Source organism: Anguilla rostrata, chromosome 11 (genome assembly GCF_018555375.3).
Source record: "Anguilla rostrata isolate EN2019 chromosome 11, ASM1855537v3, whole genome shotgun sequence".
NCBI lineage: Eukaryota > Metazoa > Chordata > Actinopteri > Anguilliformes > Anguillidae > Anguilla > Anguilla rostrata.
In genome coordinates this window covers 37,863,503-37,890,699 of record NC_057943.1, presented here as the reverse complement: position 1 = coordinate 37,890,699, position 27,197 = coordinate 37,863,503, and the positions used below count along the sequence as shown (strand labels likewise).

Below are 27,197 nucleotides of genomic sequence, written 5' to 3'. Positions count from 1 at the left end.
TGTTCTCCACATACCTGCATGGGTATGGACAAGTCGTGTGTGAGTGGAAGGAATGCACAGTCTAGGTTCTCCCTGCTTGACTAACCAAGATATAGTGGCGTTTTACAGGGTTTGGAAATTCGTGTTTGTCATCCCCTTCACAGACATCACTTTTCCTGATCTAAATTCTCAAGAAGGTGTTCTTACGTCTCCTTGGTAGCCCTAAGCGAAGGGTAATACTTGTACACTACAGTGGGATTGATGAATGTGTATTGGTGAGAGTAGGCCCATCACCAGACACCAGAGCGGCCATGTTTTGGGAATTTAATAGCTTTTCATTTCATCTGCATTCCCCATTTAGATGGATATAAATTCATTTCCCCACACAGCTGCTCTTCCCCACAGCTGCTTGCCCGGTTTTCAGTTTTGTGAGGGGATAGCTTTCAGTCGTGGGGTTTTCATATCTTTTAAAATGGACTCGTGGGATCCTATTTAGATTTTGTCCCCACAGAGTTTAGTTTTTGTTTACCACTGCTTGCATGTTTTTTTTCTCACCACTGGGGAGTTTTACCTCACTTTCTATTTTTAGAGGATCAGGCTGGGTCTTTCCTAATTTTTTTGTTTTTCTGTTTTCCTGTAAAGCATTTTTGTGATAGTGTTTCTGTAAAAAGTGTTATTAGCATATGTCACTGGCAATAAAATCAAATTTATTTGAATGCAAGATTTATTTTCCGCTCAAAAGAGATATTTTGTTGTGAGCTGGGCTCCTGCCTGAAACCTGTGTGGCATGCCACAGTGCGGGTCCATGTGGGTCAGAGGCAATGGCTGGCCCCATTGCTCCGCCCCTTCATTAGCAGTCTGCCCATCATTGGCTGCTTGCTGAAGTTTCTGGGCCACCTGCAGTGTTGGATTCAATTATCCATTTTTGGTGTCAGAGGAAAATTTTGATGTTGATCCTGAAAATCATAAAATCCATAACAGATCATCATGGTTGTGGAGATGTGGGCTCAAATTCAAGCACGACGAGACGTTTAAAAACTCGTAAAAAAACCTTTTTTTTGTTACTTTTTTGAGAGAGATGGAAAGAGAGCGAGTAAAAGAGAAAAAGTGACCAAGAAAGATATACAGAGAGAATGTGAGAGAGATAAAAATAGAGATGATTGAGAGATAAAGAGAATTGGAGAGAGCTCTTTGTTGCTTAAGATAGAAAGTGCTGCATTGCCTGTTTATCTTCACTGCTGATGTGTTTGCAGAATGGATGGTGTGCCTGGCGTGAGTATAAGCCCCAGTGTTATTTATCAGCAGTGCTGCACTGACAGACACTGCTCTCACACTCCCATAGCTTCCTGTACCACCAGTACCCTGATGGCTGGGGGTACAGGATCAGGAGGCCATCTCCGTGTCTGCGCAATCATCCATTTCATCTGCAAAACCAGCCATCTAAACACCTCATAATGACTGCACTTCCTTCACTGCGCATCCTCTAAGTAAAACTGTCAGCGTTAGTGTCCCATCTCCCTGCCCCCAGTCTCATAATAATATGCAGGATATTATGCATTTAAATCATATGCGTGTCTCACGGAATCCAAGGCTGTCTGTGCCCTTATGTCCCTCTGAAGATCTGATCTGTCTGTGCCCTTATGTACGTCTGAAGATCTGATCTGTCTGTGCCTTTATGTGAATCCAAGGCTGTCTGTGCCCTTGTGTGTCTGAAGATCTGATCTGGCTGTGCCCTTATGTGCATCTGAAGATCTGATCTGTCTGTGCCCTTATGTGCGTCTGAAGATCTGATCTGTCTGTGCCTTTATGTGCGTCTGAAGATCCCCTGCTTCTGCGCTGCTGTACGCACTTAATGAGAATGACCTGCTGCTGGCTGCTTGGCGTAATGAGAAGAGCTGGGACCAGTTTACTGTACGCACTCATTCACATGCAGAACGTGTTTCATTCCGTGAACCCGCTGCTGTTTTATATCTAATCACAGACAACGTTAGCAGGGAAATCCTGATGAAAATGATAATGGACTGCATTTATATAGCTCCCTTCATCTCCTGATCTGAAAGTATCTCAAACATGAACCACCGCCATTTTGTACCGGGACACTCGCCACACACAACATTAGGTGGTGAGGGAGGGAATTCAACCAAACAAACTTCATTTAAAGCCAATTTGTAAATTTTACCAATACACTGAGATTAGAGCTGAAGTAGAGCCTGCATACCAGAACTTCATATAAAATCTGATTTTGGCATCAAACATCAAACAACATTCTGAGCCATGGTTGATCTTTGTCAACTCTCACTAACTCAGGTCTAAGTACCCTAGTCCCCACCGATATATTTAGACTAGTAGGTCACCTGGTATAGGTCACCTGATATCTGATCAATCCAGGCATATGACATAACATATGGAGGCAAACTGGTATAGGTTAAAGTAGTTAAACAGTATCCCTCCATAGAATTCTATAATAATAATGTGCAAGATAATCACAGGTAACACCAATCATCAATATACATTGATGATTGTACCTGTTTTTGATCTTATCTGTTCTTTATTTTATTTTTTAATTATATTTTATTTTATTTTATTCTAGTTATTATTATTATATACTATGTTGGTTTTACTGTTGCTATATTCTGTGATCTTTTATTATACCTATTGTGTCTTAAATGTTTTTGTAATCTTGGCTACATTGAAAATGAGGGCCTGGCCCTCAATTGTACCTCTGAGAATTAAATAAAGGTTATGATGACATAGGCACGTGCAGTAAACCATATACAGTGCACTAAACATTTTAATTATTACATTAAAAATGAAAGCATACGTTTTCCCACCATCTGCGAAAAAGATATATGTTCATTTTCTTGGTTCAATCCCTTAGGGTGCGGTGTCTGCAAGGTGTAAATGTAGTAAATTTCCCTCCTTAGATGTTGGTTCTCTTTACCTTTACCTGTTCTATGCATGGGCATCTTGAGGAGGAAATATCTTCACCTGAAGGGTAATGCACCTGGATTGTGCATAACGTCCATTCTCATGGCACTTCTGTCTTCTGCTGCCCATGTTTAGTGCTCTCCTTGTTTTGCCCACATAAACCAGGCCACGTGGATGAGTGATCAAATAAATGACATTATTTTGTGTACTTGTGATGGTCCCTTTCAATTTTTCAATTTTTCCTGTATGTGGGTGATTGCAGGCAGTACATCTGATATATATATATATATATATATATATATAAAACTCTAGCGGGTTCTTGAAAATATTGTGAAGTTGTGTGTCTGTGCTGATCACATGCCGGTACTGTCTCAAGATTTTCTCAAAATTCTTTTCTTAGAGGTGAATATTGTAGGAAGCAGTTAGTGGAAGGTGGCTTTTGAGGGGGTTTTGGGCTTTTGAAAGAGACTTCCTGTGTTTCGTACTTATTTCTGGTGGTGCTAATTCCCTTTTCAGGGTTCCCTTTCTGCCTAAATCTGTTTTCAAGTTAATTTGTTCTTTTCTCACGATCTGTTGGGTTGCTGCATATTCTGTGGGTGCAGGTATGCTGACCCATGGCCAGGCTTTTTTTTAAATGTGTGGGATGGCATGAGAAAAAATGTAAAAATTAACACCTGTCAGTCAGCTTTCTTTATAGATCAGCAGCCTTGCCTTCTCTTTTTATGAGAATGTCTAGAAAATGTATTGTAATACTAATAGTGAAGATAATGACATTCATTTGGATATGCAGGAAATTCCATTAACAGACCTTTAGGGGCCTGGAAAATCCAGAGAATATCATCCACAAATCTTTGCCCCAATCTGAGATATTTAAAGAAAGGAGGACAATGAGGTTAACTCCGTCCCCTGCCGGCTGACCAACATCACTGCCAGTGATGAGATTTGGTTGGTGAATCTGGTCTCTCTGCGATTTGATTGGTGAATCTGGTCTCTCTGCGATTTGATTTGTGACTCTGGTCTCTCTCCTCCAGGATAGTGCCACCATGCAGTTCTGCGCCAACAAGTTGGACAAGAAGGACTTCTTCGGGAAGTCAGACCCGTTTATGGTGTTTTACAGGAGCAACGAGGATGGAACGTGAGTTTCTTCTGCTTTTCCTCTTAGCCTGGCCAAAGATCAGAGACGCCACTAAAATATAGTTTTAACTGCACAGCCTTTGCTTGTATGGAGCGAGTGCAATAAAAATAAGGAACACCTATAGGCCAGCATATGGAATTACACTTCAGTGGATTTTATCAGTGGATGACATGAGTTTGCATGTAATACTGATTTTTTCAAACCAATGTCAGTTTATGGCAATTTTGGTTCTTTACGTTCAGTGAATAATACAAAGCCAAATTAAAATAGTGTGTTTTAATAAATGTTTTGACTTCAGCACATGTGGTAGCCCATTACTGTTCAGTGGTAAATATTATACACTTCTGTCATTTAAACCTAGAATCTAATCAGCACATTCGTAGTTCTCTAAATGGGTATGACCCAAAACGTGCGGTGTTGCTACTGTTCACGCCAGCACTAAGAGCTCTTCTGTGCTTCTGTCTCATTTCCTTCTTTGTCATCGTTATTTGGCTTACAACAGAATTAACCAAGCGTGTATATTTATATGGATATATAGCACTGAGTAGTGGTGCCATTGATAGCCTAATTTGGCCAGCTTCTAAAGTGAATGCTATTAAACCCAACACTTTTAAAATATTTATGATATATGCAAAAATAACCGCAAAGACTCAATGTTCTCTGCATGTTTGTGTTTCATTTACTTGATCAACAAATATAACAGTTGAGTAAAACCAGTGTGATCATTGCAAAGACAACACATTTTCACTCTGGAAATAAATTACACAATTATTCCCATTAACTGTATATGTCTATTTCCAGTGAACAGGGCTTATTTTTGTTTCCTTTTCGTATCCTAAATGCCCAAATTAAATAGTGGCTTGTAAGATGCGTGCTTCAGCTTTTGCCTGGGCCCATTGTTTCTTCTGAGCCACATTTTCATTTGGCAATTTAGATCATTTCAGAGTCAAACGATTGTATCTGAAGTGAAGGTGCGCATACCCCAGGTGCACATACAGTATCTCAGGTGCACATTCAGTATCTCAGGTGCATATACCCCAGGTGCACAAACAGTATCTCAGGTGCATATACCCCAGGTGCACTTTCAGTATCTCAGGTGCATATACCCCAGGTGCACATTCAGTATCTCAGGTGCATATACCCCAGGTGCACTTTCAGTACCTCAGGTACATATACCCCAGGTGCACAAACAGTATCTCAGGTGCATATACCCCAGGTGCACATTCAGTATCTCAGGTGCACATTCGGTATCTCAGGTGCACATTCAGTATCTCAGGCGCATATACCTCAGGTGCACAAACAGTATCGCAGGTGCATATACCCCAGGTGCACATTCAGTATCTCAGGTGCATATACCCCAGATGCACATTCGGTATCTCCGGTGCACATTCAGTATCTCAGGTGCATATACCTCAGGTGCACAAACAGTATCTCAGGTGCATATACCTCAGGTGCACATTCAGTATCTCAGGTGCATATACCCCAGGTGCACATTCAGTATCTCAGGTGCACATTCAGTATCTCAGGTGCATATACCCCAGGTGCACATTCAGTATCTCAGGTGCACATTCAGTATCTCAGGTGCATATACAGTAGCTCACACTACCACCACCATGTTGGACTGCTGGTATGCTGTTCTCACTGTGAAATGCTGTATTTGCATTACAGAAGACATAATGGGACCAGTGTCATCTGAAAAGTTTCTCTTTTGACTCATCTGTCCATTATCCCAAAGACTTGGGGATCAGCCAGGTTATTTTTGGCAACTATGAGACTAGCATTGATGTTTCACTTGGTTAGCACTGGATTCCTGCCTTGCTACTCTCCCATGAATCCAATTTTTGCCCCAATCTCTTTCTTATTGTGGAGTCATGAACACTGACTTCAGCTGCGGCTAGAGAGGCCTGCAGTTCTTTCTGAGATCTTTTGTGACTTCCTGGATGAGTTGATGCTGTGCCCTTGGAGAAATTTTGGCAGGCTGCTCCAAGTGTTCTTCATTTTGAGATAATGGCCCTCACTGTAGTTCACTAAAGTCACAGAGCCTTAGAAATGGCTTTGTAACCCATTTCAGACTGATATTTTATTTCAACAACTTTTTTTTCAAATTTTTTCTGGAAGTTCCTTTGATTGTGGCTTAGTGTGCTTATAGAAACTTTGTGGTGACTACTTGACTGTAATGGCATGGTTCAGTAGGAGTGAGTTTCAAAACGGCTGGCTGCAATCAAGCCTGGCTGTGTTCAGTCAGCTGAATACAATTATCAATTAAATTTGGTTAATTGGTTAATGGGTGTTTGATAACTTTTTTCATTAAATAAATGAAATAAAATGTGTTTTGTGTTTACTCAGTTTTATTGCAGTCTTCCAACTTTTGTACAGTCAAGCTTTGGGCGGTTCATTGGTCTTAATATAGTGGATTTTTCCTTTTCCTTTCATTTCCCACACAGGCCATATTTAGAATGAAATTCTAGACAGTCATTATATGTCAGGTGTGACAACCACACCAGATTAGATGAATGAAACGGTAAATTAATTTTAGCACGGAAAGGTCAGTTATTAGTCATTTGTTTGAATTCTGCAATAGCAATCCTCTGATTGTATCATAGCAGCCCGCTGACTGTATCACAGCAACCTACTGACTGTATCTTAGAAACCTGCTGACTGTATCACAGCAACCTACTGACTGTATCTTAGCAACCCTGCTGACTGTGTCATAGCAACCCGCTGATTGTATCATAGCACTCCACCAGCTGTATCACAGCAACCAGCCCACTGCCGGGGAATGAATGAGCAGGCCTAATCAACCCCATGACTAGCTCTCCTTCCCAGACACGGTCCAACAAAATATAATAGCAAATGAGCAGCAGTTTTGCAGCGGTATCTCGATGCCCCCGTCCTCACCTGTTTCCCTGTAGGAGACTGTAGTGAGGCCTGATGTAAAGATATCACCTTTCACCCTGTTTGTGTGTGCCGTGGTGTATACACAGCATGTGTGCTAATATGCTTGGCTGGGCTCAGCCCACATTAGCCATACGTCTTCTCTCCTGTGTAATTTGGCAGAGGCTCAGTTCAGTGTTCATGTTTTGGCTGATTTATTTCTCATGTTCTGTCACCTCTCTCTCTCTCTCTCTGCCCTGTTGACACTGTGACACCATTATGAATATTTGATGTTGCCTGCAGTTAGCCGTGTATGATCTGTCCTTTGTAACTCTGTGTGGACGGCATGGAGATTCAACTCACTTCACGGCCCTGAGGTCTGCAGCCGCCTCCCAGCGATCGGGAGGGCTTTGTTAATTTGCATCCTTACTGATTTGGCCCCGGTGAAAGGGTGAGAGGAACACAGGCCTCACTGCTGCACGGGAGGGAGAGAGCACAGACAGGGCTCCCTCTCGCTGAGACGAAGGTGCAGAGGGCTGCGGTGTGCTGTGCGTGCGCGTCAGACCTGCATCGAATCATTTCTGCTTCGGAAACGCTGCAACCCTTTAGACACCTTAAAAACGCCTGCCGATAGTGGGGGGGTGTGCGATGTTATATCGTTAATGGAAATACCGGTAAGACTGCTTTTGACGCAATGTAGGTTAAAAATAAACCGTTAAATAAATTCTGTGCCTGGTTGCGTAAAACAACTTGTGATTCAAACTGAAGTTAGTCACTCATGTCAAATATCCTATTTCCCTAAGGTGAGGGAGATCTTTAGGAGAGATGCATAAAGCCTCTCAGATGGATATTGTGGTTACATATCACCTGCAGAAAAATATCCACTCTCATACGATATTAGGCTATATATTTTAGACACAAAGCAGCAAAGAAGTATGCGTTTTAGCCCTTGGTGTACGATTTATTTGCTGCTGTGCTATTTAAGACTGTCTTATATACAGTCTATTTTGAGTCAAGCACGTCTGTCCTCTATATTTTACATATCAACAATCTCTAAATCCCCTTGATATAGTCTAGCTTTTGCAAAGTAGGCCAATCGCATTTTAAAAATTGAGAAAAACGATAATAACAAAAGAAAAAAGGAAACACTTTGGTTTCTGGATGGAGGACAGGAATACTCTTAGGAGTAGGCCAGAAAACAAAAAAAAATTCATCAGCCATAGAAATGGCTTAAAATAACCAATAAAAATCTACCCAAGAAATGCTGTAGAATGCTTGGAGCTTGTCAAAATATGAAAATATTACTGTTAAATTTTACTAAATGACATAGGTTGGCAACCTTAAAATGGGGGAGTGTTTCGCCAGGCATAACAACACTTGGGAATAGGGAATAAGGGCCTGATGTTAAAGGCAGAAAAAAGGTCTTTCTGTGATGGCCAAAAGAAATTAAATCCACCAGCCTATCAATGCATTCACTCTTTTTTTTTTTTTACTTGCAGAAACTGCCCACTGATTTTTTGAAACTTCAGGCACTTCTTAGTGTTGCTACAGTTACATATGTTATTTCAATACCTCCTCCTCCTGCATAAGCATTAAGGAGAGAAGTGCACCTTGGGGTGACTCATGCAGATGATGCACATACTGTGCTCCCAGCTCCATGCGCCTGCATGAGACATGATTCTGGTGTCATATCTGCACACGAAACCAGCTGCAAAAGGCTTAGTAGATCTGACCTTAAAGGTTCCTTACAATCATGTTATGGAAACACTTCGGCTGATTATACGCAACTCATTTTTTTCTCAGGGGTTACTTAAATTGAAGGGAAAACATAGCCTTAGTAGCTTGAAAGCAGGCAGTTGTTCTATTTTTATATTTTACTGTATATAAAACAACCCCCTGCAGTCGTGAATAAAACTTCTTGAAGTAGTAATATTTTTGAGCATTTTTTCATATTGTCATGCATATCCTTATGGGAAAAACATTTTAGATATTGTGATATTATTTTTAGGCCATGTCGCCCACCCTTAGCGGGTAGGTAATTTTCTACATTTTTGATTAAACATTTTGATTAGACATGATTAGACATGGCAACATGATTTGTTGAAAATTCTTAAGTCTTGTTTTCCAATTGCTACTGGCAGAGAAGAGTTACATATAGCATAATGTGTGTGTGCGTTCATGTGTGTGTCTGTATTTGAATGTGTGCGTGCATGTGTGTGTGTGTGTATGTGCTGCGTGTGTGCAGATAGTGAACCTGCTCACAGAGAGGGAAACACACTGCATATGTGTGTGTTTGTGCGCATGTGTGTGTATGTGTGTGTGTGCATGCGCGCGCGCGCGTGTGTGTGTGTTTGCATGTGTGCATGTGTGTGAATGTGTGTGTGCATGTGTTTGTGTGTATAAGATTGTATGTGTGTGCGTGTGTGTATGTATGTGCGCGCATGTGTGTGTGTTTGCATGTGTGTGTGTAGGTGCACGTGTGTGTAGGTAGGCGTGCGTGTGTGTATATGAGTGTGTGTGTGCACTTGCTTGTGTGCGTGCATGCGTGTGTGTAGGTGTGTGTGTGCATGATTTCTGTGCGTGTGTGTAAGCGTATGTGTGCGCCTGTATGTGCATGTGTGTGTATGAGTGTATGTGTGTGCGTGTGTGTGTGTGTGTATGAGTGTATGTGCGTGTGTGTGTGTGTGTGTATGTGTGTATGTGTGTGTGTGTGTGTGTACGAGTGTGTGTGTGTGTGTGTGTGTGTGTGTGTGTGTGTGTTTGTGTGTGTATGAGTGTATGTGCTGTTGTGTATGAGGTGTGTGTGTGGTCTGCAGCGTGTGGTATGTGTTTCTATATCTTGTCTCTGTGAGTAGGTTATTGATAGACAGAGTGTGGTGAAGACACGTGAACCCTGTGTGGCAGGCTTTCTCCATCCCCGTCCGGGCGCTCTGCAATGGAGACTTCGACAGGTAAGCTTCACCTCTCCACCTGCTGACACGGCATTCACCCCAGTACCCCAGCCGAACAGACTGACTCCCTCACCGCCGTACACCACCCCACTAAACTGCACCACCATTCACCCCATACCCCCCCCCCCTGCACACACATTCACCCAGAACCCACCCCCACCAAACTGCACACCATTCACCCCAGTACCCCACCCCCAACAGACTGCACCGCACGCTCACCCCAGTACCCCACCCCCACCAAACTGCACCACACATTCACCCCAGTACCCCACCCCCACCCTGCACCACACATTCACCCCAGTACCCCACCCCCACCTGCACCACACATTCACCCCAGAACCCCACCCCCACCAAACTGCACCTCTCGTTCACCCCAGAAACTCACCCCACCTACACCACACATTCACCCGACAGCCCCTTCCCACTCCCCAGTGGGAATGAGAAACACACTCAAACAGTGGTGCGAAGAACCTTACACAGCCGTCTACCCTAGGCACATGTCCCCTTCGAGTGTGCAGTAATGGTTAGTGACAGGGACAGCCTGGCTTAATTGGGTCACTATTGATTGGTCACAGTGCAACCTCTGAGTGAGCTGATGGTGGAGGCCCCTGCCTTGCCATCGATTTGTGTGGCGAACAAGAGCGTCCCTGATAAAATGCTGATTTGCCACCTGTATGGAGTATCTAATCCCTGGTACTGGAAGACGTGTTATCTGAGTTGTGTCCTCGGTGGGAACCAGGTGGAAAACAATTAGGCTGTGCGATAAATTGCATCCTGCATCGAGTTTGAAATCTTGGTATTGGCCTTCAGTTAATGGAACTCCTTCAACCGAACTTCAAATCCTACACCTCAGCCAGACCTCTCCGTTCCGCAGCCTGGGGGGGACCGGCTTTCACATACCTGTGTGCTCGCTTTTCCGGGTCAGGATGCCGGGCTCTCCTGGCCTCACGGTGACTGAACAAACTTCCCAAAGTGGTCCGACAGCACTCATTGGCCACGTTCCAACTGAAGACCCACCTCCTCAGACTGCTTCTCCTGCCCATAGCACTCCCTCCTTTTGTACCAGTACCAGTTTTGTGCTGGCATTTCTATGGTTTTAGGCTTCATTGTTCATGGTTTTGTGTTTCTCTTCTTAGGGCTTGCCATGCAGTCTGTGTGAATTTAGAATTTCTACTTTGGTCCTCATTTAGTGTATTTAACAGTTGCATCTTTACTCGCTGTTCTGGTAATGTTGTTAGCAAAATAGAAAGATGAGAGCAATTCAGTTTCTCTTGTCTTTTCAGATGCTCTTGATAAGAGCATCTGATAAATTAAGGGAATGCAAAGTAATGTAATGGAGAGCCACAGCATTATATTGTGATGCCATGTTAAATGTAATATTGTTCACAACAAAGTAACTCAGACCTGAGGTTACAACAGCAGTTTCTCACCTGGGCTTTGAACCTCTGACTTACAGGTCCAGGGTGATGATTATGATTATAATGACTATGATGGTTATGGTTATAGAAATGGACCTTCCACCTCCCACGTCTGATGTTTGCCCTGAGCATGTTAATGTTATGCTCACATTTATCAGATGCTTTTCTCCAATGATTTCTCCTATGTGCCATCAATTTATACCGCAGGATGAACCAAGCCAGTGTAGGTGAAGTACCTTGTTGCAGGTACAAAACCTGTGCCCCCTTGGGCAATCTCTGAACCCATGGGCTAAATGGAGATTGCAACTTTTCCACAGAATTATTTCACCAATTAGCAGTATAGGTTGTATTCAAAGTTGCAAACCACTGAGCAATGAGGGGCCCCCATAAAATGATAAACCCTCTGTAGGGAGCAATGAGGAGCCCCTCCCCCATATGGGGATAAACCCTCTGTAGGGAGCAATGAGGAGCCCCTCCCCCATATGGGGATAAACCCTCTGTAGGGAGCAATGAGGGGCCCCTCCCCCATCTGGGGATAAACCCTCTGTAGGGAGCGATGTGGAGCCCCTCCCCCATATGGGGATAAACCCTCTGTAGGGAGTAATGAGGAGCCCCAGGGTCTTCACAGAGAAGACGTGGGCAATGGCGGTCCAGACTGTGCACAAGTCCTCTTCCTGTCAGGTCCAATCAGGGCTGAGGGTTTGTGTCCGCCCCGGTGCGATGTCCTGCCGCTCCCCTCAAACAGGGTAACGTGATGTGGCAGGCGCAGGATTCGGAGCGCGCTCACGGGCACTGCGCTATACAAATGCGCCGTAGTGGAGAACGGGCTCGGAACAAGCCGGGGAAATCCTTCCCAGGGCTCTTTCCCTCTGCGGCGTTAACCAATCAGCACGCGGTCTCAGCTCGTCCTGGACCCATTCACCTGGTGGTGACCTGCATTTTCCATGTTCTGAAATTAGGATCTGCCAACACTGTTAATGCATCAAGCGATCTTCGCTTTCGCCAGTCGGTCATTTCACGTTAATCTGAAGACCAGACCTGTTTATTCCCTTCTCCCACACTGCTGGTCTTATCTCCGAGTTCGCTGCCTAGCCTGGGGAATTTAGCAGGGCGCTACCGTGGCCGCAGACTGAGCAGGAGAACAAGAAGGGAAAACACCCACAAACGTCCTGGTGAAAGAAGGCTTCTCTCTCTGCGTATCCTCTTTTCTGTCCATTCCTCTTTCCCTGTCTCTCTCCATCTCTTTTCATTTCCTCTCTTCCTCTCTGTCTTCCTTTCAATATCTATTTCTCTTTTTCTCTTCCTTTCTTTCAATCTCTATTTTCTGTTTTTCCCCTTTGCGCTCTTCCTCTCTCTATCACTGACACCCCACCCCCCATCTGTCTCTCTGTCTCTCTTCACGTACTACACAGCTGTGGTGGCTTGTGTCTGGTTGACGGCTAAATAGCTGCAGCTAAATCCAGCCTTTCCTGAGAGGGTGTCTGAAGGCGGTTGCCAGTTCCCTGCACCCCATTGACTCTGGCAGTGTGGAATTATGGGTCAGCACCCTGGCGTTCCATTAACACGCCAGTCAGAGCGCCTTGTGTTCTATTTTGGGTTGGGAACACACACCACAGATGAGCTTCGGTTTGATTAAGGTTGCAGCCACTCCTCCTTTCCCTTTTATCTTTGTGTCTGTTTCAATATTTTCTGGCCTTACGTTCACCCCATCCCATTGCACCCTTCCCCCCTCCTCCCCTCCCCCCTCTTCATCATGCTGTTTTCCTGCTGTGCTTGGTTGCCTTGGTTACAGACAGCTATGGAAAAGTGGTTGTTTTTTTACTTTTGTCAGTACAACATGGGCAGGGTTGAAGGATATGATGCTGCTTTTAAATTCTGAATCATCTTTAGAAAGAGGCCTAATGTCCATACTATATGTCCATTGATAAAGTACTTAAAATAAATATTGCTGCAGTTAAGTGGATGTTTGTATGGTCTGTGTAAATGTAGTCTTGCATCACACAGTGTGGGTGTGAAAAATTGCTTCTGACACACCTGTTAGCTCAGAAGCTTTGAAAAGATTGATGCAATTTCCTTCTTTGATGCAGGCACACATACCAGGGTTGCCAGATGCCTGGTCTTGGTCTGGACTGTCTGGTTTTCTAATTATTTGTACAGTACCTGTTTGTGGTACTGATTGGACTCACCTGTGCATGTGCGTGCATGCATGTGCATATGTGTACACATGCGTGCATGCTTGCTTGTATATGTTTGTGTATGTGTGTGGGTGTGAGTGTGTATGTTTTTGTGAGTGTGTATCTGTGTGTTTGCATACGTTTGTTAGTGTGTGTGTATGTTTGTGACTGTGTGTGTGTGTGTGCACATGTATGTTTGTGTGCGTGTGTTTGTGACTTTGTGTGTGCGTGCAAATGTATGTTTGTGAGTGTGTTTGTGTGTGTGCATGTTTGTGAGTGTGTGTGTGTGTGTGTGTGTGTGTGTGCGCATGTTTGTGAGTGTGAGTCTGTGTGTACATGTTTGTGGGAGTGAGTGTGTGTGTGCATGTTTGTGAGTGTATGTGTGTGTGTGCATGTTTGTGAGTGTGTGTGTGTGTGTGTGCATGTTTGTGAGTGTGTGTGTGTGTGTGTGTGTGTGTGTGTGTGTGTGTGTGTGTGTGTGCATGTTTTGAGTGTGTGTGTATGTGTGTGTGTGTGCATGTTTTGGTGTGTGTGTGTGTGTGCATGTTTGTGAGTGTGTGTGTGTGTGTGTGTGTGTGCATGTTTGTGAGTGTGTGTGTGTGTGCATGTTTGTGAGTGTGTGTGTGTGTGTGTGCATGTTTGTGAGTGTGTGTGTGTGTGTGCATGTTTGTGAGTGTGTGTGTGTGTGTGTGCATGTTTGTGAGTGTGTGTGTGTGTGTGTGTGTGTGGTGGGCATGTTTGTGAGTGTGTGTGTGTGTGTGCGATGTGTTGTGTGTGTGTGTGTGGCATGTTTGTGAGTGTGTGTCTGTGTGTGTGTGTGCATGTTTGTGAGTGGTGTGTGTGTGTGCATGTTTGTGAGTGTGTGTGTGTGTGTGTGTTGTGAGTGGTGTGTGTGTGTGTGTGTGTGCATGTTTGTGTGTATGTGTGTGTGCATGTGTGTGTGTGTGTGTGTGTGCATGTTTGTGTGTATGTGTGTGTGTGTGTGTGTGTGTGTGTGCATGTTTGTGAGTCTAACACCGCGCTCAGTGCGGGGGATGCCAGCTCCTGGCTTTGAAGGAAAATGTCTGAAGATTTCTGATGATAACACGCCTCAGAGCTAAGCAAACTTTTTTGACTTCCTTCCATTAGAGTTTGTAGTTTTTGACACATCTGACCCAGTTTTCCCTTAAATTATAAACTATAGGGCTGTCTGGGTAGTGTAGAAGTATAAGCACTCACCTACCACAGCAGAGACCCGGGTTCGATCCCCGGCAGCGGTACTCCCGGCTTGGTCAGACATTTCTACTAACACAATTGGCAGTGTTTGCAGGTGGGAAGCCGGTGAGGGTATTAGTGCTGATCGTTGCATTAGCAACACATACTGGTTGGTCGGGGCGCCTGTTCAGCAGGGAGGGGATCTGGGAGAGATAGCGTGAACTTCCTCATGCGTTACGCTCTCCCAGTGAAACTCCTCACTGTCAGGTGAAAAAGAAGCGGCTGGCGACTCCACATGTATAGGAGGAGGCATGTGGTAGTCTACACCCTCCCCAGACCGACAGAGGATAGCGCATCGACCAGGACTGTGATACACACGGGGAATTGGTATAAGGACTAAATTGGGGAGAAAATGGGAGAAAAATGCCAACAAAAAAATTATAAACTATGCTCGTAACATAAGCTCTGTCATCTGGTAGTGAAAGGTTTCATTTCAGCATGCATAATTTCTTCATTATGTTATGCAAATCTTCAATATATGCCAGACTGTCTGGTGCTTCATGATTTACACCGTAGTTTGACTTTGGCTGCCTTTTGAGCACACATTCACCAAAAAGTAACAAATGGAATTTGTGCTAGATGATTAATGATGTACAGTGTGAGACAGAAAGCAAAATTTTGACAAATTATGTTTGATGACACGGTTAAAAACCCCTCCTGTTTAATATGTGTTTCCACATTGGAATTAATGGTCTTGCCGATTTTTCATAATCTTTGTGGTTTTAAAATCAGTCATTGCGCTGTGTAGTGGGCGGAAGCTCCACAGGTCCTGCAGTTTATTATGCCTGACTCTCTCATTACATCATCTGGCTCTTTCAGTGCTTCCAAATCCTGGTCCTAGGAGCGCACAGTTTTCCCTCAGCTGAGGTCTCAGTTATTTATGTAAATGAAGTGTTACAGAGCTGTTAATTGGATACTCGTTTGGATTTGGCACCGCTTAAAGTAACGGAGGTCCAATTTTAGTTCATTATTGCAGGTACCAGTGGCTGGGATTTAGGTCAAAATCAATAAAAAGTAAAGTTGTTTGTGTGAATTACTTGCATACATGTAAGATCCTTTATTTAAATTGCATTAATTAATTTATAGCAATTTGTTGTTCAGTGAGGCCATGTATATTGTTTGATTAATTTATGCGATCCCAGATTTATTGAAGGGACAGATTTTCTTATTTTAGAAAAGAAATTAGCATGACAGATGTCCCCCCAAAAATATGTTATTAAACATGTTTTGACTAGTATTTACTGAAAGCAGTCCGATTTCATGTGATTTCAAGTGTTTGGTTTCATTTCTCGTTCGCTTTTAGTGACCCATGAATTCAATGAGACGTTGAGCGGAAGTCCTGACTCACTGTGGTCATTAAAGATTCCCTAAGAAATTTATGAAAGAGCTGTTCTACTCAAATTCCATACCCAGCTCTCTTAATCAAGCTACCTAATTATCCTCTACCATGGTTAATCACACAATTCCAGACATATCCTACATGTTTTGATCTGGTCATCCCTGGAAATGAGATCTGAGTTCTGTTTTGATCTCCCGGGTAAATTGAGATTAGTAAATTATTCATGTAAATAAATCAATATATCTTTCAATGATGATTAATTCCCTCACTTTTCAAACATCTATCTGTAAATGTATTTGTTTTCACTGCGCAACTTGTCTCGATGAAGTGCAATGCTGAAGTGGTCAGTGACTCTACTGTTATAAGTCATTGGCTGCTCTGTTCCGGTGGAGGTTTTTAATGTCCTCTAATGTCCTGTGATGGGCTTTAATGGACGTTTCATGCTTCAGGTTCCGTTGAGCAGTTGAGACGCGTCTCCTCTTTCCACGAATGATAGTGGATCTGTCCGGAATAACGGCTAATTGCAAATAATTAAAACGCTTCTGACTGAATCGAGCCCAAAGGAATGCAGAGTGTTAAGTTAGTCGACTGGCGGGCCGCCCAGCGCGCCACGACGAAGCGGTTAATCTCAGGTCAGGTTTTGACGCTTACTCTGTCCATCTCTCTTGCAGGACGATCAAGGTGGAGGTGTATGACTGGGACCGTGATGGCAGGTGAGGGGTGTGAATGTGAAGATGGAGGTGTGACTGAGTTAAGCCATTGTGGTTGGGTTTAGTAAAACCCAGCAGTCTATTCTTGTTTTTAAACAACCTTTTGGATCCCCCCTTTGTTTTTTATTCTATTTGGAATATGTGAACCGCATCTCATCCTTAGTGCTGTGCTCCACTCAGGGATGGGTTCAGGCGCATCCTCAAACAGTGTCTGGCCAGAATCTGCTATTTTTGCTCTGCAGTCCTACAGCTGAGCTGATCAGTCACTTTGACTGGATCCTGCTGGCAGACCAAATATGTATCACCCCATTGGCCTGGTCTGGATTTGCTTCTGGCCAATGGGGCCTGTCACTACAGATTATTCTTGAGACTGTTATTTAGTGCAGTCATATCTGGCTGTGGACATTCTGTATTGTGATGTGTGTGTAATTTTGCGTGTTTTCAGCCACGATTTCATCGGGGAGTTCACCACCAGCTACCGAGAGCTGGCACGGGGGCAGAGTCAGTTCAATGTATACGAGGTGAGTGTTCACTAGGAGGTGAGTGCCCACTAGGGTTAGGGGGCGGAGTCAGTTCAGTGTGTGTGAGGTGAGTGTCCACTAGTGTTAGAGGGAGTCACTTCAGTGTGTGTGAGGTGAGTGTTCACTAGGGTTAGGGGGTGGAGTCAGTTCAGTGTGTGTGAGGTGAATATCCACTAGTGTTAGAGGGAGTCAATTCAGTGTGTGTGAGTGAGTGTCCTAGGTTAGGGGCAGAGTCAGTTCAGTGTGTGTGAGTGAGTGTCCATAGTGTTAGAGGAGTCACTCAGTGTGTGTGAGGTGAGTTCCTAGGTTAGGGTGGAGTCAGTTCAGTGTGTGTGAGGTGAGTATCCACTAGTGTTAGAGGGAGTCAGTTCAGTGTGTGTGAGGTGAGTTCACTAGAGTTAGGGGGTGGAGTCAGTTCAGTGTGTGTGAGGTGAGTGTTCACCAGGGTTGGAGGGAGTCACTTCAGTGTGTGTGAGGTGAGTAGGCCTACCCACTAGGGTTAGTGGGCAGAGTCAGTTCAGTGTGTACCAGGTGTGTATCAGATTGTACATTGTGTGTCAAATCTCAATTCCAGTTTTCCATTCCTCATGCATTCTGCCCCAACTCCCATTGGTGATTCTCCATTCCTCATGCCTGTTCCCCATTTCCGCCATCAATCCCACCATAATAGGGATTGATAAAGATGGTGGTTATTTACTACATATCCTGATCATACCTAGGATAAATGTGTATTTAAAATACTGCCAGTAAATTCTGAACAGTCAAGCAGATCCCTGAAAACTGCCAGTATACAAACCCTCTCCCCTTTGGGACAGTCAGCCTACAAGAGGGAAATCAGTTCTGGATCTGGTGCTATGTAATGACCCAAACAGAATTTGTAGCATAGAGATAATTGAGCCACTTTGGACTAGTGATCATGCTGCAGTTAGTTGTGATGTATTGTGGCAAATTAACAATGCCTCCTCTATGGCCAGAATTTTTCATTTTGGACGAGCCAATTTCAACAAGATGCGGGGAAATGTAAGTAATATTAACTAGGTGCAACTTCTGAACTGCAAGTCTGTCAATGAAAAGTCAGACAGGTTCAAAAGGGTTATTCTTGAGTCACAATGTAAATTTATTTCAAAGGGTAGGAAAAGTAAGTTGAAGAAGCGGTCTCCCCAGTGGATGAAAAAGCCATACCTGAGACTTGATAAGCAAACTGTATAAGATATATCAAAATGAGTAATAAGGCTGAATATTATGCGTGCTACGGTTAAAAAAAGAACTACGGGAAGCCAAGTTGCTGTATGAAAGGTAAATTTGCCAAAGTTGCAAAAAGTAAGCTTAAACGTTTCTTTCAATACAACAGTAAGAAAATAAAAGTCAAAGAGGATATCAGGTGCAGCAGGAATGAAGAAGGAGCCTTGCTTTCTGAGAATAAAGATATTGCTGATTTCTTAGTGATTTTGTGGAGAGTTTTACTCAAGAATGGGTTACTAATAGACTGGAAGGCATATTCAGTACTCAGAATGTCTTATCAGATATTGAGGTAGAAGATAAAGAAATACTGGATGAATTACATAAACTGAAGACAAATAAGGCAACAGGCCCTGATGGTATATACTCAAGAGTACTGGTCTTCAACCTCCCCAGACACTCCCTGCTCACTACCCTCCACTGGCTGCCTGTTATAGCTCGCATCAAATTTAAAACATTGGTCTTAGCATACCAGTCAGTCAAGGGATCAGCCCAGCATACCTCCACAAGATATTCAAACCCTAAATGCCAGCCAGACCCCTCCGTTCTGCTACCTCAGGACGCCTGGAACCTCCCCCTCTTCGCACCTGCGCTTCCCGAACACGTCTCCTGTCTGTTCTGGCCCCACGATGGCGGAATGACCTCCCCGTGGAGGTCAGAACAGCTGAGACACTGACCTACTTCAAGCGACGACTGAAGACTCACCTCTTCAGGCTGCACCTCTCCCCATCCCCCCCTACCTCCCTGTAATCTCTTAATTGACTCAGCTTAGGGTTGTAACTAGGTAGCTGTTTCGTAGGTGACTTAGTTAACGCACTTGTCTTAACTACTGCTTGTATTTTTGCATAGACTGCGTTGTTACTGTTCTCGTTTGTGTTAGTGTTAATCAGTTTAACCTTCAGGGTCCAAGTTGAACTATGCAGTTGTTCCCTGCACTTGGACCGGTACTTCTCTCTAGGGTTATCGTCATACTTGTTCCTGGTTATGGTTATACACTTTGTTGTACATCGCTCTGGATAAGAGCGTCTGCCAAATGCCTGTAATTTAATGTAATGTACTCAAAGAGGTAGGTGTAATCATCTTTACTCATCTTTATCATCACTGGCAGGTATAAAAGGAGACTCAGGGGTGATTTGACTGAGGCCTTTAAATTCATAAAGGGGATCAACAAAGTGAACTACAAGAGATTCTTCAGGTTAAGTTCTGTTAGCAGAACAAGGGAAATTAGCAAAAGGTAAATTCCATACAGTCATTATGAAGAATTTTTTCACGCAGAGTAGTCAATGTGTGGAATAGCCCGCCAATTCACATAGTAGAGACGGGGAATTTTAAAGACTAGACTTGTGTTATACGGTGTTAGATACTATCTAGTCTGTAGGTAATCAGAGCAGTGATTTAGTCAGGAAAATGGCAAGTGCTGTTAGGCAGACAAAATTTTTGTGAAAAGCTTTTTTTATTATCTGAAATCAATAAGCACTAGTACTGATATTCACTTAAATTTCACAAAGTTATCTGTTTTATTATTTTAATTTTAGTGTATGTTTTACACTGGCTCACGCTGTTTTTTTAGTAGATAATATATATACTGTATTTACAGAAGTTTCTGATGACATGTTGACATCACAATGGCTGGCGTCAGAGCATTTGGGTGACTGTGGCATAAAGCGAGAAAAAACACACTTCGGGAAACTCCAAAGAAGCTTGTGCAGCAATTTTCTGCCTCCGGGGGCTGTGGTTTAATCTTATTTTCTGTTGGAAATTGCGGCTCATACGACTTGAGAGTGCTGTACAGAAGAAAAGTGTAGCACGGCTTCCTGTTTCAGCACTGCAGCACGGCTCTCTGGGAGTGAAGAGCCCGCGCTGCTTGCCAGCTGAGAATGAAGGAACTTTACATCCATGACGTGATATAAAAACAGATACCTGTAATTGTGAACAAACACTGTTAGGAGCGGTCAGCAAATCAACGCGCATTCTCATGTTTTCGATGTCACGATTCGGCCTTTTATTGGAGGACGAACCGAAAATAAACAAATAAGTTCAACTTCGAACAAAAGGATTCGTTTCGTACCCTGTGTAACAAATGATTCGTAGTTGTGCGCTTGAATTGTTTGCCCTTGTGAAAATTGTGAACACCGGTTCACCTGTCCTAAATCAAAGGGCACAGCACGCCTGCAGATCACGTCACCCTATCAGACATCACATCATCATAATTATCACAATATATAGCAACAACAAACAAAAGAACAAAACCTCAACACAGGACATTCCAACACATGATCAGCGTAATTCACACCCGGAAATGCATGATTTCTCAACATAATTATGAATCAATAAGGCAAATCTGCAATATGGCTTCAGCAAACACTGCTAAATGTATCTGTTGGTATATACAGCCTCGTGGTAAATAACATCGCTGTCCAAGCTCCTTTGAGTTGCCTGAAGTCTATTTTCTAGCTTTAAGCCGACAGACACTCGATAGTCTGCCAACAACAGCCGGCAGTGGGGGGGTCCCATCAGCACTGATCAGGAGTGATCTTTCCCAACTCTCTGAAGGACTGTATTCACACTGCATACTGTATTCACTCTGCATTCACACTGCATTCACTCTGCATTCACACTGTACACTGTATTCACTCTGCATTCACACTGCATACTGTATTCACTCTGCATTCACACTGCACACTGTATTCACTCTGTATTCACTCTGCATTCACACTGTACACTGTATTCACTCTGCATTCACATTGCACACTGTATTCACTCTGCATTCACACTGCACACTGTATTCACTCTGCATTCACACTGTACACTGTATTCACTCTGCACACTGTATTCACTCTGCATTCACACTGCATTCACTCTGTATTCACACTGTACACTGTATTCACTCTGCACACTGTATTCACTCTGCATTCACACTGCACACTGTATTCACTCTGCATTCACACTGCACACTGTATTCACTCTGCATTCACACTGCATTCACTCTGTATTCACACTGCATACTGCATTCACACTTGTAGGCTCTCGAAACTACACCAAGGAGGGAAATAGTTCGGAGTGAAGGTTTATGCAGAATGTCTTCCTCTGTTGCTGTTGGAAAAGGTTATTCTTTAAGCAGCCTGTGAATACTGTATCTATGTTCTACTGTCCCCGCTGATCTTACTCGTTATATCTGACTCCATATTAATTAATAAGTTATGTTCCAAATTAGAATTTAGGCTTGATTTAGAATGAAACTCAGTTCGTCTGATGTTCTACACCGAGGGTCAACGCAGTTTCACCCGGTACGCACCGCGGATACGCCCGTAACGACAATTTAACTAGCTGTTTGCAGACGACACAGCGGTTGTGAGATTTCCCTCATGGGGAGTATAACCTAATTAAGGTTCAGGGACTCCGAAAGGGCCAATATTGGTCATCCCAGGATCAACTTGGTTCTGCTGACGGTCCCGCCTTAACTGAAAACTTGGTAATCAAACAAGTCCAACGGGCAGTTCCCTAGTCATAATTGGGGGAAACCGACTTAGAGGGCTGTTACAAGAACAAAACATTGACCAAGACCACACAAATCAAGTCATTAACAGTTTTAATGTCAGGTAGGTTATACAATTAAAATAGTCAATTTGTAGTTACAGAATTTAGAAAATAGTCTAACAATCAAAGATAAAGATGAGCATACCTGACAGCAGTCTACACACAGAAAGAGTCTTGTGTGGGAAGTCTGATTGCAGATTCCAAGAGGGCCCTGTTCCTCTCCTATAAGAACCCAGCGCAGGCAGGTGGATGTCGCCACAAAAGGCTCATAAAACCATAAATTTACTTGGAGGGGGGAAGATTGGAATTTGGTTCAGACAGGATCAGACAGATGGATTTACCAGGAGGAGTGTCCAAAAAATACAGTTTACTTCAAAATTTATTAAAATAGATTTTCTCTAGGTTTGCTGGTTTTAAAACCTAAACTAGAGCATCACTCGCACAGAGACCATAAAAACCATACCAAATATAAATATTTGTTCTTGTGTTTGTCATGAAAACTCTGAAAAACATGAAATAACTGTACAATCACTTACATGAACCAACTGCCAACTCTCAATGTCTTTCCACAGTGTATTAAGATTGCATAGTGTCGTGTAGCAATGTATTCAACCCCAATCTGGCATTATTTCCTAACAAAAAGTGTGCTTGAGTAAATTTCTTTCCTTATGAAGGTAGGGAGACAAGTTACCCAGTGACACCAGGTGAGGGCACTTTGGCTGTCCCTCAACTGTCCTGAGCAATTTGCCCCATTTCTATCATGTGATTTTATTACTTGCAATCTGAAACCTCCAGGACGTTGGGATAATTTTAGAATTGCTTTCCCGTAGAAAAGAGGTGTCACCTGTTAACTGTCGCAAAACCAGATGCCAAGGTCTTACGGGCCACTCTGTCCCGACAATATCAGACTCTGCACCTGGCGAACTGCTTTACGACAGTCAGAGAGGAAATTCCACTCTATGCCTGTTCCCGTGGGCCTTACACACTGTATTCACTCTGCATTCACACTGCATTCACTCTGTAGTCACACTGTACACTGTATTCACTCTGCACACTGTATTCACTCTGCATTCACACTGCATTCACTCTGTAGTCACACTGTACACTGTATTCACTCTGCACACTGTATTCACTCTGCATTCACACTGCACACTGTATTCACTCTGCATTCACACTGCATCCACACTGCACACTGCATTCACTAATAGTCTACGAAATAGTCTTAAAACTATAGCATGATATTTCATGGTATTTTTTGCGGTAACGATATAAATGGCGATATGAAAATAGTACCATTCAACACTATCTTTTTGGCCACAAATCACATCAGAATACAGTCTTGAGAGCTGTGCAAGCACAAACATTGATCCAAAAAAGCAAAACTTAATCCTGACCACTATCAAATACTAAACTATACCAATTAAGTAGGCTAAAAAACAGAATATGAAAATTAAAATTCCAGTGAAAACACCAATACTCGCAGGATTCATAATCTAACCCTGGAAAAACAAATGGAAATGTTGTAAAAATACTTTTCTTCTGTAAAAGTGCAAATAATGTTTAAATAGTGCAAACTTAACAAGTCTTAAACTATGCTGCAAAACATCAAAACAGTATATAAACACAATAATGATTTAAATCAAGTACAAGTTTGAAATGTAAACACCGATTCTGACTTTATCCATAAACTACGTACAACAAATGAAAACGTAAACACTTCTGGGAAAGTGTCTGGGAGAAAACTTGTCTCGAGGCAAGAGCTGTTCAAACTCCAGTCGCTGGTTATGTAGTGGAACGTGAGGCTAATGTATGACTCCATCACTCGGCTACTCCACATGCCTGTGGTTGAGGCATAAAACTCCACTGTAGACAGCGTTGTTTGTAACCTACTGCGACCCTCTGTCTTCGTACATAACTGGCAGGGCTGTTTCTTGAAAAATATTTCCTTGACGGCATGTTGTATCTACTAGTGATGCGCCGATCGGCTCTGACATCATCCGAATCCGCATGTACGCATAAACCGTCCACCCACCGCCCACCCGAACAAATTATTTTCTCCGAATTAGAGACCCACACCCGATCACACATTACCGTTATTTCGCAGCTGTTGCATATGACATACCCAGCACTTGACTCGTCATGGTTAAGTATTTCACTGAATCGTTCCCACATGGAACTTTTCTGCCCTTCCTTTTTTGTTGTTTGTTTTTAATTCTTCTTTTTAAATTTTCTCTCGGATCTTTTTTGCCTCTATTGCTGCTTAAGACAAATGGACGCCACAATTGGCGCAACGAGTGTCTAGTCTGCAAATTCACGCCTGACGAAAAATGAAGCTTAAAATATGTTCACATTTTAGTGAATGTATTTAATATTTTCCTCATTAATTATGTATTATTTCACCCACCCGCAACCCGTCCTCTATTATTCAAAATGTTAATTGTTATGACCGGCCAGATCCTCGGATTAACCGCGGTGCCCGCAGATTTAACTGCGATGTGCGCATCACTAGTAACTACGGTCCATTTTCTGGATCATTAGCCTGAATCCCTCCTTGTCAACAGTTCGGATTGGCAACATGTCTTTGGCTAAGAAAAATGCCACCGCCTCCGTCAGTTCGTTCCAGCGTTTACTTTTTTTATCATAGAGAGTGCCACTGGCAAACGCGCTGACAATACCCTTCTGAATTAAAAAAGTTTGCTTAACGTTACTAGATGGTGAGATGCCCAAACACGTCATCAACTATATCGTCAATATCGCAGGATGACAAATTCTTATCATGGTGAGGAATTGTACCGGTATATCATGGACGATATGATATGGCACAGCCCTAGCATTTACTCTCCATTCACACTGTATTCACTCTGCATTCACTCTGCATTCACACTGTATTCACTCTGCATTCACACTGCATTCACTCTGCATTCACTCTGCATTCACTCTGCATTCACACTGCATTCACTCTGCATTCACACTGTATTCACTCTGCATTCACGCTGCATTCACTCTGCATTCACACTGCATTCACTCTGCATTCACGCTGCATTCACGCTGCATTCACTCTGCATTCACTCTGCATTCACGCTGCATTCACGCTGCATTCACTCTGCATTCACGCTGCATTCACGCTGCATTCACGCTGCATTCACTCTGCATTCACTCTGCATTCACACTGCATTCACTCTGCATTCACGCTGCATCACTCTGCATTCACATTGTATTCACTCTGCATTCACGCTGCATTCACTCTGCATTCACACTGCATTCACTCTGCATTCACACTATATTCACGCTGCATTCACTCTGCATTCACACTGCATTCACTCTGCATTCACGCTGCATTCACTCTGCATTCACACTGCATTCACTCTGCATTCACGCTGCATCACTCTGCATTCACTCTGCATTCAGACTCTATTCACACTGCATTCACTCTGCATTCACGCTGCATCACTCTGCATTCACTCTGCATTCACATTGTATTCACACTGCATTCACTCTGCATTCAGACTGTATTCACACTGCACTCTGCATTCACACTGCATTCAGACTCTATTCACACTGCATTCACTCTGCATTCGCTCTGCAGTCACACTGAATTCACTCTGCATTCACACTCTATTCACACTGCATTCACTCTGCAGTCACACTGAATTCACTCTGCAGTCACACTGAATTCACTCTGCATTCACACTGTATTCACACTGCATTCACGCGGCATTCACACTGCATTCACTCTGCATTCACACTGTATTCACCCACTACACCTGTTTGCATTCTTTGCTCAAGGTTACATTACAAGCAATTCATGTGGAGGTGGACACATCCCATTATCACCAGAAAACACCAGGATTAGGGTCCACCCGAACATCCAAGAGCCTCCTCTGTTTCTTGCCACAGCCTGGATCGAATCGTCTTATCGCTGTTGGCCTTGTCTTTAATATTATGCAATGGTGTCCTGTCCTCGATCAGAGACACCAACCTGTCTTCTCTGTCCTCAGTCCAAAATGCCATGGCAACAGGGGACAACACGGCACCACCCAGTCAGATCACTGTGTGTTTTGAAAGTTCCGCTGCAGAGACACCAGCCTTTTTGTTGCTGTTTGACACTTCTGCCCCACGCCCCCCACTCTGCACGCTGATTGGTTTGAGAATTGTCCCCCAACCACACACACACACCAGGCAAACTGTACCCCGACACCCACACACGCACACCAGGCAGACTGTATTCCGACACACACACACCAGGCAGACTGTACCCCGACACACACACGCACACCAAGCAGACTGTCCTCCGACTGTCCCTGGTGTGTGTGTGTGTGTGTCGGGATACAGTCTGCCTGGTGTGTGTGTGTGTGTGTGTCCCTGCCTGGGCACAGAAGAGATGTTCACTCTGTTTAATTCCACCTGTGCTGATATTTTAAACTGTGTTGCTCCGCTAAAAACTAGGAGACCTGAAGTTAGAGCTCAGCCCTGGCTAAATAATGCCACTCGTGCCGGAAATCTGAACGTAAATGGATAAAAAGACAAGCTGCAAGTGTCCTATGAAATTCTAAGTGACTGATTAGCTAAATACCAGCACTCTGTCAAAACAGCGAGGGCCATATATTTTCAATATTTTCAAAATTCCTAGTCCAGAGTTCTTTTAGCATAATCAACAAAGCTATTAACCCTGTTGTCACTGCCTGTCCTGATCCAACTCCAGAGGTGTGTGAAGTCTTTTTGAACTTCTTTGCTGATAAGATTGACAGTATAAGATCTCACATCACACCTCCTACTTATGATCCGTCTGATTTAATAATTTCTCCTCATTTTAAAAGAGGAAATCAATTGAAATAAAGTATTAGAGCCAAGTCTGCCCCTAATGGGGTCAGAGGAATGGTGTTTCTTTCAACGAAAGCTGTGCTTCACTTTACTCTGCAGCACGTACCATGTTAGATTAAGGGTGTCACCTCCCTGGCATTAGAAAGTGGGGTTGAGATCTCTTGTGGAATAGAGTGGGACAGGTGATATTTCTTCCCTTTTGTGTCACTGACTTTAAAGAATGAAGTATGTTAGCTGTCCATCTGATGGCTGGAGAGTTTTTTAATCGTATTTTCAATGTGTGCCGAATCCTCCGGAACAAGTGCTCTCATCAACAC

At 43.4% G+C, this 27,197-nt stretch overlaps 1 protein-coding gene across 1 annotated transcript in view; it reads left to right on the top strand.

Moving 5' to 3' along the window:
• Positions 1-27,197, top strand: part of LOC135235089 (copine-5-like) — a 225,068-nt gene that overhangs the window by 149,173 nt on the left and 48,698 nt on the right. Inside the window, exons 10-13 of the mRNA XM_064300284.1 lie at positions 3,939-4,042; positions 9,799-9,867; positions 16,724-16,765; positions 17,208-17,283. Of these exons, the coding sequence (XP_064156354.1) occupies positions 3,939-4,042; positions 9,799-9,867; positions 16,724-16,765; positions 17,208-17,283 (291 nt within the window). The remainder of the gene's footprint in view (positions 1-3,938; positions 4,043-9,798; positions 9,868-16,723; positions 16,766-17,207; positions 17,284-27,197) is intronic.